This window comes from Ips typographus, linkage group LG1, assembly GCF_016097725.1.
Source record: "Ips typographus isolate SLU linkage group LG1, UJ_Ityp_2.0, whole genome shotgun sequence".
Lineage (NCBI taxonomy): Eukaryota > Metazoa > Arthropoda > Insecta > Coleoptera > Curculionidae > Ips > Ips typographus.
In genome coordinates this window covers 24,289,643-24,306,619 of record NC_138422.1, presented here as the reverse complement: position 1 = coordinate 24,306,619, position 16,977 = coordinate 24,289,643, and the positions used below count along the sequence as shown (strand labels likewise).

At 35.6% G+C, this 16,977-nt stretch overlaps 4 protein-coding genes across 14 annotated transcripts in view; 3 read left to right on the top strand and 1 right to left on the bottom strand.

Moving 5' to 3' along the window:
* Positions 1-65: 65 nt before the first annotated feature.
* LOC145732521 (uncharacterized) lies at positions 66-10,437 on the top strand. 8 transcript variants are annotated; one of them, XM_081984896.1, is made up of 10 exons: positions 67-339; positions 397-706; positions 2,099-2,505; positions 4,138-4,233; positions 4,291-4,399; positions 4,598-4,651; positions 4,867-4,961; positions 8,002-8,167; positions 8,267-8,483; positions 8,600-10,437. In XM_081984896.1, the coding sequence occupies exons 1-10, from the start codon at positions 172-174 to the stop codon at positions 8,832-8,834; spliced, it is 1,857 nt and encodes a 618-aa protein (XP_081841022.1). In that variant the 5' UTR covers positions 67-171; the 3' UTR covers positions 8,835-10,437. The 8 variants fall into 8 exon arrangements, with proteins under 8 accessions (XP_081841017.1, XP_081841022.1, XP_081841007.1 ...); XM_081984881.1 differs by having other exon boundaries at positions 8,591-10,437; XM_081984851.1 differs by having other exon boundaries at positions 67-706; positions 8,591-8,869; positions 10,198-10,437.
* A 291-nt stretch (positions 10,438-10,728) lies between these two features.
* On the top strand, positions 10,729-11,887 carry AIMP1 (aaRS-interacting multifunctional protein 1). The gene is made up of 2 exons (XM_081984933.1): positions 10,729-10,926; positions 11,026-11,887. Exons 1-2 carry the CDS (start codon positions 10,765-10,767, stop codon positions 11,800-11,802), a joined length of 939 nt encoding a protein of 312 aa, XP_081841059.1. The 5' UTR covers positions 10,729-10,764; the 3' UTR covers positions 11,803-11,887.
* A 1,499-nt stretch (positions 11,888-13,386) lies between these two features.
* LOC145732588 (transmembrane protein 216-like) lies at positions 13,387-14,142 on the bottom strand. Its single transcript, XM_081984944.1, has 2 exons — positions 13,776-14,142; positions 13,387-13,721 (listed from the first exon to the last, which is right to left on the bottom strand). The coding sequence occupies exons 1-2, from the start codon at positions 14,005-14,007 to the stop codon at positions 13,528-13,530; spliced, it is 426 nt and encodes a 141-aa protein (XP_081841070.1). The 5' UTR covers positions 14,008-14,142; the 3' UTR covers positions 13,387-13,527.
* A 2,034-nt stretch (positions 14,143-16,176) lies between these two features.
* The window catches only part of Top2 (DNA topoisomerase 2), a 31,756-nt gene continuing 30,955 nt past the window's right edge, over positions 16,177-16,977 (top strand). Inside the window, exons 1-2 of one of the 4 annotated variants that reach the window (XM_081984805.1) lie at positions 16,177-16,408; positions 16,547-16,622. In XM_081984805.1, coding sequence (XP_081840931.1) covers positions 16,608-16,622 — 15 coding nt within the window. In that variant the 5' untranslated portion in view covers positions 16,177-16,408; positions 16,547-16,607. Of the gene's footprint in view, positions 16,409-16,438; positions 16,623-16,977 lie in introns of those variants that run through there. The other 3 variants (XM_081984797.1, XM_081984780.1, XM_081984788.1) reach the window with 3 other exon arrangements.

The window sequence follows — 16,977 nt, the reverse complement described above, 5'->3', positions numbered from 1 at the left end:
TTGAAATAACTAACAGTGAGGTCATGTGACAGTTTACAAAATTAGAAAAGTGGAAGTCGATGACTTGTCACGTCAGTTGTCAGAACAACTTATTTTCATTTTCTTGTTCAATTTTTGTAAAGAATTTTCCTTCTCAGTTTTTAGTGAAAAACTATGAAAACTTAATTAAAAATGTATTCGGGTGGAGAGTCTACGGACTCACAAAAGTATACGCAATGGGCGATGAACCCGGCGGCTTACCAAAATACGCCCAACGACCAGGTGGACTGGGCGGCTCTGGCCCAACAGTGGATCATAATGAAAGAAGCCGGTCCGCCACCCATTCCAGGCGAAACCAGGGTACAATTACCACCCCGAAATCAAATTTCCCACTTTCCTGCTAAGGTCTCTATGCAGCCGCAGAGACCTAAAACTGAAATGGAGCCAGCTGAAGGGGGTGAAGCTGAAATGGACATGGACACTGAAAAAGATGATGCACCTTCGTGGAGCGGATCTGAAGCGACTCCCCCTGCTCCCGGGGCTGAAGCTTGGAACAACTGGAACCCTCAGGCTGGTCCTCCAGGTCCTAACTGGAACTGGAGCAGCAGTTGGAATCCCCCAACCAATATACCACCCCCACATCTGGCCAATACCAAAACACCATTGCTTCCTACTCCTAATAGAGTATTCCCAGATTCTGCTAGTGATAATGCCACTCCATATACTAGTAAGTATAATGTGTGTTTGAGTGTTGTTACTTTTATATCAACAAAGTTATTGTAAAGTTTATTTGATACAAGTCTAGGAGAAATTCTGAATTCTTTTATATAATTCAACATTTCAAATTCTGCAAAACCTCTTTTTTACTTGACACACAAAAGTTAAAGATTAGAATACAAAGAACTTGAGAAGTACATAAATTGACTGCAAGTAATGCAAGTTTAGAGTGTTTTATTTAAAGCTCCAAAAAAAAAATCATTTAATGAAAAGCAAGTGTTAGTTTAGGTTTGACTGTTTGATGATGACCAACTTCTACAGTTTACTTAATAAAATATATAAATTCTGGAAATGTTACAACTAACTTTTGTCTTTAAATCTATTGACCATTTAGGCATGATAATATCTCAAGTAATATCTGGTTTAGAGCATTTTCAAGAGTGGACATGGTTTTCATATTTTTAGTGTACCGTGTAATACATAGTACATAGTAATGATTCTACTCCTTGAGAAATTTAAGTACATATTTGAATTACCTACCTGAGACATTTTGCAGATCACATCAATTTGTTTCATGAATAACAAAGTCACAAATTTGTTTGTTTCATTAGCTCATCTAAGTAAATTTTATCTAAAAACTGGAAAAATTAAGTGTGCTTAAGTTTCAGGTTTTTTGATTTAGTTTTTATTTCTTATTTTTTCTGAACTTGAAGATTCTAGATTTAATCTGTCTACAAATGTACCTATAGGTAGTAAAAAAATCATTCAAAAATAACATTTTGAGATATTTAAAACTAACTACCATTAAAACAACAGCTACTTTTATCCTGTAACAAAACATTTGTATAGTAATTCCATGTTATATTATTTTAATACCACAACAAAGCAAACTTTCCATATTTTTTTGTCATCTTAAGAATAAGAAGCATTTTTACAGGGGAAATCTCTGTTCAGTGACTTCTGACTGTTGTCTGTTGTAGTTCTCTGTAACCAGAGACATCTAAATTCTACTGAAAACTGCCAGAACCTTCTACAAGTGTCTTAAACTTTCTTATAGTTGTTTTAAATTGTTAGAGCTTTTTGCTTTTCAAACAAAGCCACAGTCACATGTGTTCAGAGCAAGAAGTTTGATGTTTTTAAGGCTTCTACAATTTTGTCATAAGATTTAAAACACTCTGTACTTGATGAACAAACTAAGCCTTCTTCCTATAAATTTATGCCATCATCATATTCTCTCTAGCTGCAGAATAATTGTAAGTCATTTTTTAAACTTTTTGAGTATATTTTGGTTCAAGTTTTTAAAAGTTAAATGCATTTTATTCTTAATATTTTAAAATTCACATTTAAATTAATAAGTAACATTTTTGAATTGAAGCTTCTTAATTGATATAAACAAATAAAGGTTATAATGCGCCACCACAATCAACCAACAATCAGCCAGCGTTCTGGACAGGCATGGCAATGGGAAAAATCACTCAAACGGAAATCAAGCCGCACAACAAACGGTATAGCAAAGTAAATGTGCCCACCAAAGTGACGATAATCACCCCCGCGGCCGGTGGTGATCCTCCCGCAATACCAGACGCTGCGCCCCCTGTACTGGACACGAACAAACGGAAACAGTTGCCAGCCTGGATTCGTGAAGGTTTGGAGAAAATGGAGCGGGATAAATTAAAGCAGCTGGAACGCGAAAAAGAAAAATTAGCCAATGATGAGATTGCTGAAAAATTGAAACTGGAGGAGAAGGAAAAAATGGAGATTTTGCGGCATACGATTAAGGAGAAAAACTTGCTGAAAAAAAGCCGATTTGTATGTTCATTTTTATTTATTACGTACAGGGTGTCCCACGAAGAAATACATCAATATTCAAAAAACTATATTAAGAAAATTGAAGTAAAAATACTCGCCTTTCTATTACATTATTACGTCATCGTATTTTACTTTGATTTTTGCTGTATTCATGTTTAGAGATGGAAAATTCTCAGACATTTATTTTTCAAGAGAATTTAAGGAATTTTAGGAGAATTTAAGAAAATTATGAAGAAAAATCTAATAAATGCACGACAAATGCAGCAAATCGGTAGGTAATGGAATTTGGACTATTTGGAAATTATGAAATACCAAGTAGATGTGGTTCTTGGAGGAGCCACATTGTAAGTACCACTTATACTTTTCTTACGTCACGTGACTGCTGTCGAAACTTCGTTCACCCGTGACCTGAAACTATAAAGTTGGAAATAGTTGCTAAATTGAGGAATTACACTGAAAGTTCTGCTTAAAGCTCTATGGAGCCGAATTTGACTGTTGGGACGTTAAGGAACACTTTCATATTTTGCTTAGCTGCTTGGGTCACCTGACATCTGTCATAACTGTCAAACTTACTGACCAGTGACCTGAAAGTATAAAATGTCAAATAGTTGTGTTTTTTTGAGGAATTTCACTGTCAGTTATGTTTACAGCTCCATGGAGCCAAATTTGTCCATTGTCACATTAAGGAACATTTTGATACTTATGTCACAACGGTTTCAAATACAACTTGCCATGCCATTTATAAAAGAAATATAACGAATCTGCGTATTCCACTTGTATGTTAGCTCTGAATGAGTTTTGACAGCTCAAGTGACGTAATGTACCTAGATATCAAAGTATCACTTAGTCTCACAAATGTCAGACTTGGGGTTTTATTGAATTGTAAAGAAAAGGTACAACTGTTTTGAATTTGGTAGTTTCATCTCACTGAATAAGTGTCTGTTAATGTCACAAGTGTTTCAAATACAACTTGCAATGCCATTTATCAAAGAAATACAACAAATCTGCGTATTCCTCTTGTATGTTAGCTCTGAATGAGTTGCGACAGCTCAAGTGACGTAAGATACCTAGATATCGAAGTATCACTTAGTCTCACAAATGTCAGACTTTCACAAATGTCAGGCCACGCTCGATGGTGTTATAACTGTCCAATTTACCGTCTTAAACTGTCATTTAACGTCACAACTGGCAAATTTAACTTGACAGAGTTACGACGATAACGATTTGCAGCGTGGTTCATCCGTGACTTTTTTGACATTTTACACTTTCGCGGCACTGTTTATTGTTTTCAAACCTGTCATTAAACGTCTAGTTCAGTTCGTCAGTGGTGCACGTTTTTTCAATTACACGAATTAAAAGCTCACTTGTTGACGATGCCACAATGACCGAATGAAGGTTTCAATGTAATTTTCAAGCTTTTGCAGATGGAGAAGGTTGATGGAGGAAGATCACTCGTACAAAATTCTATTGCCTGAATTGTTGCAATTTCATGTTACATTTTGAAAATTCTCAATAATTTACCGTTTTGGATAAAATTTCCTTTAAGCATATTATACTTTTTTGTGAGTCAATTGATGTATTTTGTCGTGGAACACCTTGTATAAACGGATGTTATAAATGTAGAACTTTCAGGATAGTGATAACGAAAATTCCGACGACGACAAAAAGTCACCTTTAGTAAGGAAAGTCACCCCACCCCCTCCAGTTCCTTTGACACCTGAGGAATTGGTAAATACAACCATTTCCTGCAGTTGTAGAGCCCTGTTATAGGAAAATGTTTTGCAGATATTGAAAATGCGCAAAACCATGACCGAAATTCTCTTAAAAGTCACCAACGAACAAATCGAACAGGTTTGCAAAGAGGAACGTCAACGGTATATTAAAAAACGCAAAGGTATTGTATTTGACCCCACTTTACTAGTGTTAAAACTGATCAGTTGTGCTCACACTGCGATCGAACGGAACATATGAACTGTTAAAAAGTTTGTTTTAAAGTTAAAACGAAAGTTGGGTAAGCTTTTTGTAGCGGGTTGTAAATGCGAGGAGGTTTTACCAAAATCTAGTTGTTAATCGTACACGTTGTAAACTGCAGCTTCCGATCAACTCGCTTCAGCACCCAGTGGTGCCCTCATTAAGGCCAAGCTCGGTAAGTGTTCATTTTCTTGATATTCACTGTAAGTTTTTACGCGATACAGGGTGTGCCAAAAACGGGTACTGGTGATTTTGAGACACCCTGTATTAATTACACCAATGGATTAGCTTCTTAAATGCGGCCAGAGATGCGACAATTTTAACCTGATTGATGATTTGCGTCTATTCTTCCTCATTTCGGTTTGTTGGTTATTTCAAACGGCTTCTTAGGTCTGGGTGCGTACGATGAGGGATCTTCCAGTGGAGAAGACTCGGACCATCAGGAACGCAGGGAGGTCAGTTCGGATTCCGAAAACGAACTTAAAGTAAGTACTCTAGTGTTTTGATTATGGTGAAGCTGATGCTCATCCTACGTTATTTACAAATAATTTTCTACTCGTTTTTCGGTCAACTCATTTAATTAAAAAATGTTTCTTCAATACATACTCAAATTGTCTACTAAGTAACTGACAATAGCTTAAGCAGAACTGGATATTTTTCAAGAACTGTTTGTTAATATCGGTGTATACAGGGTAATTCAAATTCGACTCTCACCATTGTAATTTGAACGATTTAAAGCTCAACCAAATGCAGTTTTAAAAATTCCGTTTTATGAAGATTACTTGGTAATACTTGTCACTCGCAATTGGCCTGAACGTGCGTAGTCAAAATGAGGAAAAATGCGGCAATATTATTTTAAGCTTTATCACAAATTTGATACTAAGTTAATAATATGAGAGCAAGCCAACTGCAATCAGTAAGCCAACAGCCCCAAATAACTTTAATTAGTTAAAACTTAACCAAAACCCGACACAATTTGGTGTTTTTCAAAATGCAATATTACTTTATTTAAACTTGCACACTTAAAGTTCCTAAAATGATGATTTTTCTTTTGGAAACATAAAAGAGCGGTTTGACTTAGAGATAATCCTAACAAATCTCTTCTTCTGATTAACCTAAATAGTTCAGCAATGCTTTTCTAGATACTTTTTTTACTATGCTTGACTTGCTCTAATAATCGTCCGAATTGTGTGTGTTTGACAAGTACTGTCAAATAATGACATTTTATAAAGCGTCTCATTAACTCAAAGCCAACTAAAGTAAAATTAGTTTTATTGAATTATTTTGTCATTTATGAAGCAAATCATAAGTTATTATACATCACTAAAATCCGAATAAAGTGTACTATTTGGTGGGCTAAAAATCAAATATGGCGCCCATAAGAAAAAAGAAAGTTGATGATGACTGCCGAAAAACGAAACGTCGTGTGGCAAATTTGAATCCATTATCGAATAGCTGGGGAAAAGTGGCAATGAAAAGGTGCTTTTAGGTTTGGGATATCTCTTCAAATAAGGTTAGAAATAAATAAACTAAAAATTTTCAGTTTTTCCCGGATATCTTGGGAAGTACTCGGAAAATCAAAATTTTTAAAACTGCATTTGATTGAGCTTTTCAATTGCGCAACTTTGCCCCATTTTAAACATTCTCCTATCTGTTATGGTTTCTGAGATCCCTATGGTGAGGGTCGAAATTGAATTACCCTGTGTACATATCTATGTATATAGGTATATCAGGAAGATAGATTAGGAGAATCAGGATAGATAGATTATAGAAGAGGACCCTTAAATGGCTTCCTAGATTTCCAGATCTAACATTTCTAGACTACCAAAGGGCAGTAATGCGCAGTCGCCTCCACTAAAATTGTAAACTTTTTTTATGGGGATACTAAAGTTTTTTATCTTATCATTGAATATTAAACGATTTTATATGAAATCTTTATTAATAATTATCAACATCATAAATGTACTAATTCCTTCATAAAACCTTAGGTACTAATAATACGTTAGTTACGAAGGACAACAGGTTCGATAACAGAATAATATTACAACGACTTTTCATGAATATTCATAACAATGTTTTGACAGTTCTCAAACTTAACGGATACTCCACTGCCTTTGGAGTCCATGATCATATTTATGTCTTCTGAAGGCTGATTAATGCCCGAGTATGCATTCCTCTCTATTTCATCCGGTTCTCTAGGGCTTAATCCACTGCCGGAGACATCGCCGATTTGAATTTTGCGAGCAATGGAAACTTTCTTGGACACACTTTCTTGTAGATACCCTCTAGCAACCTTCGTTGATTCCCATCCCCAAGTTCTTGTAAAACCAATATATCCCCTCCAGCATTAACAAGAAAATTTGCCGAAGATCTTCTAACGCAGTGACCTGTATACATATTAGGATTTTCAAGTGAAAGATACTCAGCTATTTTTTGAGGTAGTTTAGCGAAGAAATGAATACCGCAGGGCTGTACATTTTCCTTTTCTATATGATAGAAACAATCTTTGATGAGTAACATGTGCTGGCCTTAACATTGCATACTTTTTAAATAAAAGCACAGGATTGACTTTGCCCTCAGATACTATCGCGAACGTCCGTTTCATGTGGGTTTTGGAGTCGGGAATATTAACAATCAGCTTGTCCTCTAAAACGTCAACATCTTCCTGATCATCTTGGTTAGTTCATTGGTTCGGCAGGCTCCTCCAATTCCAATTAGAAAGGACACGTTTAACTTCAAAAACTCCTTGTCTGGAGCAGAACGTACAAATTCGTTGATTTGTTCTGTTGTAAATACCTTTGATTTTTTTGCACTATATCCGACGTTTTTCGATTTCCACTCTTTCCTTCAATTCTAAGGTCGCTCGTAACATGGAATATTTTGGCCATAAGGACGAAGCAGAATATTCTGCAGCGAGTTTTGCAAAATATGCTAGCAACACCGTTTCTTCTGCACCTCGAACTTGTTCTTGGTTTCGCCACACACAAAACTGTTCATATTCTTTCTCATACTGGACTTTTCCTTCGATTTTTCCAGCAAGTTCAACCTTATAGTGTTGACTATAAGGACATTGCATGTCCACGACTATTATAAATCACATAATAATCCCGTTACATTAATAGCTATAAAACCAATCCTGTAAACCCTGAGAATCAGAAACAACGTGTAGGCTAGGCTCTGTATTTTGGTAATTTAAATAGAAATCTTCAAGTTATACACCAACAAAAACTTAAAATCTTTTATTTTTTAATCTTTTAGTATTCAAGCCAATTTTGGCTAATAAATATTATTTAACAGATGTTGATTGATTAAGCCCTAATATTTGTTCTACATTTTTATAAAATAACAAATATTTCAGAAACTGTAAAGTTTAGACGTTTTGAATCTTAAGGAAATTATCTTTTATTTTCAACGTAAAATAATTTTAAAAGATACTTTTAATAATATCTTAATATTTATGCCAAAATTAAACATTGTCACAATCTTACGTGACTAACCCTGTATGTATAAATAAAACTATTGCAGGAATCGATTAGAAAACGACAAAGCGCATTCTCCAAAACAGAGCAGGAGATCAGAGAGCGTTTGGCGGTGGTAGAACGCAAAACGCGGGGGCGCAGCCGTAGCGAGAGTAGTTCGTCGAGTGTGGATTCCCGCGATAAATCACAGGTAGAGCAAGCAAACGCGCCAGGTCAGTATTTCCACCTCGCATCTCGTCCACGAGAAGCACCTTGACGACCTTACATTTGTCCGAACGTGTAGACGCTTGGTCATTCGGATGTTTTTACAGCGCCCGCAAAACGACACAGTCCCAAAGACGATGAATCTACAGGAAGCTCGGGATATCTAGACCGCAAACCGCGCAGACGGTCGTCCAGTAGCTCTCCAGCGTCTAGTAGAAAACCGAATCGAAGACGGTCTACCAGATCATCGAGCTCTAAAAGGGACCGATCGGTAGAAAGTTACTCTAGAAGAGGTAGCTCCGATTCGAGGAAACACTCTAGACGGTACATATTTAATTTAACATTGAACATTGTTATCGAGGACGAAATAGTAGTTTTGAGGCTGCGTTGATTGTTGTAATTATAAAATTTTAGGAAATAATCAAACGCAGGTTTTACAGATCCAGATCGGGATCTCGCTATTCAAAGAGATCATCCAGACGGTCTAGGTCACGGTCTCGTTCCCCGTACTCGTCGAGGAAAAGGTCGCGTTACTCGAGACGATCGAGATCGCGCAGTAGATCGTACAGGAGGAGTTCGAGGAGTAAAAGATCGCGCAGCAGGTCGCACCGCAAAAGGTCGCGACGGTCAAGGTCAAGATCGTCCAGCAGGGGTAAGAGGTCTCACCGAAGATGAGGCCTGGTGGGGGAAAAAATTCGACCGAAGCGCAGGTTGTACCTTATTGTAATTATGTCTTGTCCAGTCCTGTTTAAATACAGGGTGTTTGAAATATCATTTACTCCTCATAGCTATTTTGGAAAAGAATTACAAAAGGTCGTGGTGATAAGAAAAAAATGCTGGTTTGGAGCCTTTTCACAACCCCCAATAATTCTCTTTTAGTTTTCCAGGTTTCTGAAGATGGATTGTCAAGATTCAAACTTTAAAAATACTTTGCACTTTTATATTAAATAGCTTTTTCTATTGTGATGAACAAAATGCAGTGTGTATTTAAAACCACCTAAATCTGGAAAACTAGAAGAGATTTGGCAACCTTGTAAACTGCAGTAACGTAGTGGTAGACCGAAGACCATTAAAAAAAAAACTAAGCGCCGCTGTCAAACATTTTTTTTTTCAATAAAAAATATGAATTAAATTAGAAATAGTCACGTGACTTTTATGGATGAATTTGATAGTTGAAAACAATCAAGTGACCTTCAGAACAACATTTTGATCTTAAATATGGTCACGTGCCCCTTGTAGGCAAATTTGATAGTTGAGAGCAGTTACATAATCTTCAGAAATTACTTTCAATCTTAAAACTGGTCACGTGACCTTCAGAACAACATTTTGATCTTAAATATGGTCACGTGACCTTTGTAGGCAAATTTGATAGTTGAGAGCAGTTACATGACCTTCAGAAATTACTTTCAATCTTAAAACTGGTCACGTGACGTTCAGAACAACATTTTGACCTTAAAAATGTGGTCATGTGACTGCGAGGGTGCTATTTTAACCGTAAGGAGAGTCACGCGATCTTTAAGATTCCATTCGACTCTTGAAAATAGTCACGTTACCTTTGTCGGTGAATTTGATAGTTGAAAACACATTACGTAACCTTCAGAAATTTTTTCTATCGTAAAAATGGCCACGTGACCTTCAGAACGACATTTTGACCATAATTAAGGTCACGTGGCTGCAAAGTAGCTATTTTAACCATAAGAAGAGTCACGTCACTCTCAAGAGTTTGATCGATGCTTGTAAATAATCAAGTAACCTTCAAGATATATACCATTCGACGCTTAAAAATAGTCACGTGACCTTCAAAGCAATATTTTGACATTGAATATGGTCACGTGACTGCAAGGTAGCTATTTTAAGTTAAGAACGGTGACGCTATACGGCGCTAGTAAACGGGATAGTAAAAGCTTCCAAAAACACCAATCTATTTCTTATTTTTAACCGATTTCTTACAGTGTTTTTTTAAGATAGCGCTGGTGGTATTTTGGACACCCTGTATATGCAGTTTGTCGGAGTTTGCGTTAACCGGTCCCATTTTCAGGTTGAATCGCGCTGACGATGCGAAAACAACGGCTTTTTTGTACAGATTATAATATAAAATTTGTTTCGAATTGTGAAACTTTCAAACTGATTTAGAGTAGAGATGAAAACTTTTCAAGTTTTTTAGCTTTACACTTTCTAGTAATATAACTTAGCTTGCTAATAAGGCGCGGTATCGATTCGAGATTAGTTTGCAGTGTTATTTATAACAATCAAATAAATTTGTTTCTACAAATTTTAACTTTGATTTTACTTTTACTTAGTATAATAATCGCATTTTCAAACTAATGACAACTAACACTTAACCTCCAAATTATAAGACGGATAATCCTTATACCATTCCTTTCAATTATAACGGCGCAAAACCCATTTAAATGCCAACATCAGTAATACTTCTGCTTGTTTGCAAAAATTGTCTCAGAGACAGTTTCTAGACTTTGTTTCTAGGGGTCGCTGCATCAACTAATTTGTTTCCACCATCTGTTTCTGTCAGTCGTCAACTGGTAGCAGTGACACTGACAAATACAATAACATAACCTAATAGTTTTCTTCATTCTTCCACTTGGTGATGATTTATTTTTATATTGAAATTCCTAAAGTTTTTCGCAATATAGCTCAAGTTTACCGGCAATTTCAGCACGTTTATAAAATGTCCGAGGTCAAAGCGATAGAAAGAATCAAGCAAAACGCCGAAGAAGCTAAAAATACGATTAACACTTTAAAAAATGAAGTAAGTTATTTTTCAAAGTGTTTTCCTAAGACAAATGTACCTGCCTGTTTTGTCTTTAAAAATCAAGCACACTCAGTATTAAAAGTCTTTTTTCATTAGTTAAGCAATCTAAACCAAGAATACAACAACATGTTAGCCAAACAATTGAGGGAAGAAAACACCAGACTTCTGGCTGCAGTGGAAGAAGCCAAGAAAAAACTGGTCAATCTAGAAGTCCAAAATGGAGTAAAGCAAGTTCCATTACCACAAACTGTGCTAACTTCAAGTGCAACCATTGAACCTGCATCAGAACAGCCAGCTGAAAAGCCTAAAGAAACTGCAGAAGCTAAACCAAAAAAGGACAAAAAGCCCAAACCACAAAAAGAAGCACCTGCTGAACTACCAATTGACATTGGTAGACTTGACTTGAGAATAGGTAAAGTGGTGGAAGTCCAAAGACATCCCGATGCAGACTCACTTTATGTCCTAAAAATCAACTGTGGAGAGGACAAACCCCGGACTGTTTGTTCAGGTTTAGTAAAACATGTCCCTATTGAGGAGCTTCAGGAAAGAGTTGTGATGGTTTTGTGCAATTTGAAGCCAGTTAAAATGCGTGGGATTACTTCAGAGGCAATGGTAATGTGTGCCAGTAGTGAACAAGGAGTTGAAGTGCTTTTGCCACCTCCTAATGCTGAACCAGGTGACTTGGTGCATTGTGATGGGTACACTAGACAACCAGATGGGGTGATGAATCCCAAAAAGAAAATATTTGAGACTGTGGCACCTGACTTGCACACTAATGACAAGTTGGAGGCTTGTTACAAGGGGGTTCCCCTTGTAGTTCCTGGTAAAGGAAGTTCAAGTGCAAAGAGCTTGAAAAATGTTCCTGTCAAGTAGGAAAAGTCTATTTTTTGTTATACTGTTTGACTATCAAAAAATCAAATATGGATTATTTAAGTCATAAAGGTTGCTTTAATACAAAGGTCATATTTTTTATTAAATCTTTTTATCCTAAAGTTGGGAATGTTTGACACTATTTACAAGTTCAAAATTAAGTTACTACCATTATACTACTATTGGCCTTTCAAGATAAAAAATACGTCCCGTGGTGGTCAATTTTAGAAAAAATTTTGGTCATCTTAGCCCTCATCATGCCACCCAATTTTAGTTTCAAATAGCCTTGCAATCTTGAGTTAAAACACACACAATTTTGTTATATTTTTTTTTAGACAAAATTGTTACATTACAGAAATTATTTATTTGGACCATTGTGTATTCCTTTATCAATAAAATGAACTTATTGACAGTAATGTCAAATAAATCAAAAAATTGTTTGCAACCTTTTACCTTTGGAATTAAATTTTTTTGATAGAAACTATTTTCATCTTAATATCAGTGAAAAAGAGGAACAAACCATTAAAAAATTTATTCTAAGAATTAGAGATTATTTAGAGCCAAAATGGCCTCTAATACTAAATAGATACCTTATGGTACCAAGGCTTTATTGTATCACTCTCTCTCAAATATTTCTAACTTACCTATATTTCATGTCTCACAGTTTTTAAGTAGGACTTATCACACCTTTTTACCTCATCAAGGGTGTTGCGAGTTTTATAACAATCATTCCTGCTAATAATTGTGTTAAAGGTCCGAATATTTTATTTTACACACTTTATGGTGTCCCACAACGTACAACCCCATTTTCTATACACCCTGTATACACATACAGTGAGCAGCAATACTATATGGAATAAATTTGTTTAAAAATCAAGGAATATTTTTCTTAAACATTGACACATCATTCCGCTTCTCAAAAAAATGTATTTTTAAAGAAATGCATTAGAGATTTTTGATAAAAATATGTTAACACTTCGTTTGGTTAAAATGTCTTTCTTCTGTTTTATTTGCTTCATAGGTAACCCACTTTTGACTCATAAGTAACTAAGAAAATAACGAAATGGATATTACCACGTTTTGGCGAGGAACAACTGGTAACAAATATGTATTTTCAATTATTATCTCTTTAAATAGGAACGCAAATCAGAATACTTCCGAAACTATTCAGATTTTGAATTTTTTTTTAAAAGGCATATTCTTTCCCACAAAAATGCACAACTTTGCCTTTGTCTCTCACTCAGTATCACTTTATTATAGTTCCGAGATCACTCTGTACAATGCGCACAAGAACTCTATAATCTTTTGTTTGACTATACTGTAGTAGATAATGACACATGTGGCGACATTCAAATATAACGTGATAACGTCACAATGTAGTAGAAAGGTATAAATGATTTGAATGTGATGTTTACTTTTTCTTTATTTGTCACATCAGAACATTCAAAACATTTTTAATCTTTCTATATTGCACTGTTTTACTTTGAATTTTTCCAGATAATATATCTGATATTTATCTGCACAATTGAGTTGGACATATTATTTGTGTCGCCTCTGGGATTCCTATGGGAGTAAATCAAACTTAACATTTATTTAGTCATAAAGTTTAATTATTACAATAATACCTTAATAATTTAATTAAATCATCAAATACTAGTAAAAAGTATTCACTGAATGTTTCATCAATACTGCAGTATATTATAGTAAATAATATATCTACTTAAAACTTTAATAATACTCTGGAACTTTACAACAAGGAAACAAACACAACACCCCAGTCACAATTTCAATAAGGCACAGCCCCAATTGAATAGTGCAAATAATATATTCGAACCTTAACACCTCGCTTTGCAACAGCATCAAATAAAGCACCCCCACTACAGAAGGGATGGTCAGCAGGATTGCAAGTACAATTAACCACTCTGAAAATTACAAACATGCATAAAACGTATTACAATTGTTTACAGAAGAAAAACTTTTTTCAGTCAAGTTGCCCCTTCTAGCTACGATGATCCGCAGGATTTCAATACCGCACACAGCCATCAGCACCCCAAAATCCGTCTCGAAATGGTGCAGATCGTCGAAATTGAGGTACTTGACGATGTTGATGCCTATTTCGCAGGCGGCAAATAGTCCGAAATAGTAGGAATTGAGGTAGAGCAGTACCTCAAAAGTTAAAGAGGTGTTTATACGGCAATTGTCGGTCATTTCTGTTGTGTTTGTATCGTGGATTTCATCGCAAAACGATTGAATGAGGAAGGCAGGGAGTGCAACTTGTATATAAAGCGAGTTGCGTTATCGCGGGATCGATATTTGAATCTGAATTTTATATGACAGCTGGCACACAACCCCTATATTGTGGGTTGACAGATGTCTTTCTTACTCGGTATAGGCGTTTTCTCTCATAATTTTTGATTTTTTGCGCCCACCCTGTATGCAAATGAGTTACATCAAATAAGTATCAAAGTAAGTTGGCCTTTCATACAACTGCTATTTTTTAAAAAAACTTCAATAATTTCAAAAACGACTGAGACAGGTATGGAACATTCTACAGGGTGATTGAATTTTGACTACACCCTTTTATAACTTCCTTGTTTTCTACTTCAAACTTCAGGTCTGTTTGATCTAAATAAATATTTGTATTCAATTCAAGAATTATAAACTGTGGTCATCTTATAGTTTATAGTATAAGCTTGGTTTTTGTTACTCAAATATGGGTCACCCTGTATGAGCTGTAATAAGCTTTTTATCTAAAAGGATAAACATTTAAGAAAATCTAAACTCTTTTTGGTGGACTTTGTTGCTTTTTTCGGGTTTTAACTATTAAATTCATGCAATTTTCAGTGGAAAAATGTTAACTTTTATTTTAGTATTCTTTGTTGCTTTTCTTGAATTTTCAATTATTAAATATATGCAATTTTCACTGATATACTCTGCGCACAAGGTATATTTAATATCTATAATGTCACTTTTGTATTTTTTATTGTTCCTAAATATTCAAAGAATATTTTAAAACTGTCAGTGGCCTTTACAAGTGTTGAAAACGTTCCAGAACATGCCAAAACCTTCTACAAGTGTCCTAAATATTCAAAGAATTTTGTAGAATTGTTAGTGGCCTTTCCAATTGTTCAAAACGTTCCAAAACCTGTCAAATGTTTCTACAAGTGTCCCAAATATTAAAAGATTTTTTTTAAATTTTCAGTGACCTTTATAAGTGTTGAAAACGTTCCAGAGGCTGTCAGAAACCTCTACAAATGTCCTAAACCTTTCAAGAAGTCAGAAGCCTCATCTACAAGTGTCCTACACCTTGCAGGAATTTTTTAAAACTGCTAGAGAGGTCTCTACAGTAATCCTGAAATTCCCAGAAGAAGCCAGAAGCTTCTACCAAGTGTCCTAAACCTGTTACTGTTAAAACAATTTTTAACTGCTAGAATCCTCTGAAGTAGGAGGGGCGGGTAGGGGGGAGGAGGGAGTTACCGCATATTACACTTTATTACTTTGATTTTTTCATAATTACTTACCTAGGCCGCATTCGTTTTCAAGCTTCATGGAGCAAGCAGAGCGTTTTTGACGTCACGATGACGTAATTTGGGACAACCATAGTTTGACCAACTGTCAAATTACGTCATTGTGACGTCAAAAACGCTCTGCTCTCGCCCCATGGACCGTGAAAACGAATGCGGCCTAGGTAAGTAATTATGAAAAAATCAAAGTAATAAAGTGTACTATGTGGTAACTATGAAACAATGTAATAAAGTTAATTAAAGGTAAATGTGACATCACTTCACACAAATCTTGTCATCCACAGTTACGTCATCCCGTTTTGCTTTGATTTTTGCCATATGTAGGTACATGCATGCTTAATAGTGTTAAAAGCTGTATACATCTTAAAAAATGCGTAAAAAGCTGTAGAAAATAGGTATATTGAAACAAATTTGAAGCTTTGACAGAGAAAAAGCTATTCGGACAGGTTTTGAGACGTCGTTTCTCGTTAATAAAAAACTGTATTACCTATGTGATCACTGTGTAGGTATATTGGATTTGGACACTCTGGTATATTTATTGTTTTATCAAAATTACGGTATATTGAATTAAAGGGAGAATAAGCCGACAAAAAATGTCTGTTATAGATAAAACAACTATTTTTAAATTCTCTAATTCTAATTCTTCCAAGTTCTTTAAACTTGCAATTTGTGGACCACCTTGTATAAACCGATCGTTTGTTGACATATAACCTTCCACCTGATTGGTTAAATTCAAATTTCCTGCAAACCGATTGGCCACAAAGCACCTACCCCCACTGTCAGCCGGTATTTTGACAGTTGACTCGAGCCTGCGATTGGTCGATTGACGATTGGCGTCATGCGTCATAACCTTAGTTCATTTGCTTAACGTTGTTGTCTGTTATATTTGCTAATGCATCTCCGTCTTGTGGCTGTTTTTTTTAAATAATACCGCCGAATATTTGTTTGTTACAACATTCTGCCAATTTTAGTTAATGTAACAAAGAAAATCGTGTTGTTTTTAGTTGGGATAGTGACGCTAACAGAATAATGTAGAAAGATCGGCGTTTGCAAATTTACAAGCAGCAAAAATGGCGGATTTAAAGGTAAGCAGTGCACGGAGTATTGCCGCGGGACGAGGGGGAGGGCAATGATCTTTCGGTGGCGTTTATCTCGTGTTTGAGACCGTTAAACCCAAAATTTTAGGGATTTGTTCAAGTTTAAATGTTACCATTATGTTATAGTGCTTGCTTGTATAGCGCGGGTCCCACAAAACGGGTTTTCCGCCTAAATAAGCTGCCAAAAATGCCGAGTTTCACGGTAAAAAAAGTGTGGTTATGTGTTTGTATTGTGATTTGAAACATTAACAAAATATTGCTTTTTTGTTCTGGTTTTGCTTATATGCGACTATCTTAAAGGTTTGATAGGATTTGTTTGGCTTTAAGTACACCATAGGTGCCTTACCTTTAAAACTAATTCACCTATCCACTCTAACCTCAAATGTGTTTAACCAGTACTAAACAGGTCTAAAATGTCCCAAGCAGGAGAGGGTCTTAAGGAGAGTTTTGTTTTAGTTTTTATCACAAAAAGAGCAGGTTTACAGTTTATTTAACCTGTAAATGTTTGTAGAAAGCTGACTATTTAGGCTAAATCAATGTTACATTTTTGACTTGTT

Coding starts and splice junctions, on each gene's coding strand:
- AIMP1 (XM_081984933.1), top strand. CDS start 10,765: ATGATTTATTTTTATATTGAAATTCCTAAAGTTTTTCGCAATATAGCT. Junction 10,927..11,025: donor TTAACACTTTAAAAAATGAA/GTAAGTTATTTT, acceptor TTTTTTCATTAG/TTAAGCAATCTAAACCAAGA.
- LOC145732588 (XM_081984944.1), bottom strand. CDS start 14,007: ATGACCGACAATTGCCGTATAAACACCTCTTTAACTTTTGAGGTACTG. Junction 13,722..13,775: donor GGGCAACTTGACTGAAAAAA/GTTTTTCTTCTG, acceptor TGTAATTTTCAG/AGTGGTTAATTGTACTTGCA.
- LOC145732521 (XM_081984851.1), top strand. CDS start 172: ATGTATTCGGGTGGAGAGTCTACGGACTCACAAAAGTATACGCAATGG. Junction 2,506..4,137: donor TGCTGAAAAAAAGCCGATTT/GTATGTTCATTT, acceptor TAGAACTTTCAG/GATAGTGATAACGAAAATTC. Junction 8,168..8,266: donor AGAGCAAGCAAACGCGCCAG/GTCAGTATTTCC, acceptor ATGTTTTTACAG/CGCCCGCAAAACGACACAGT.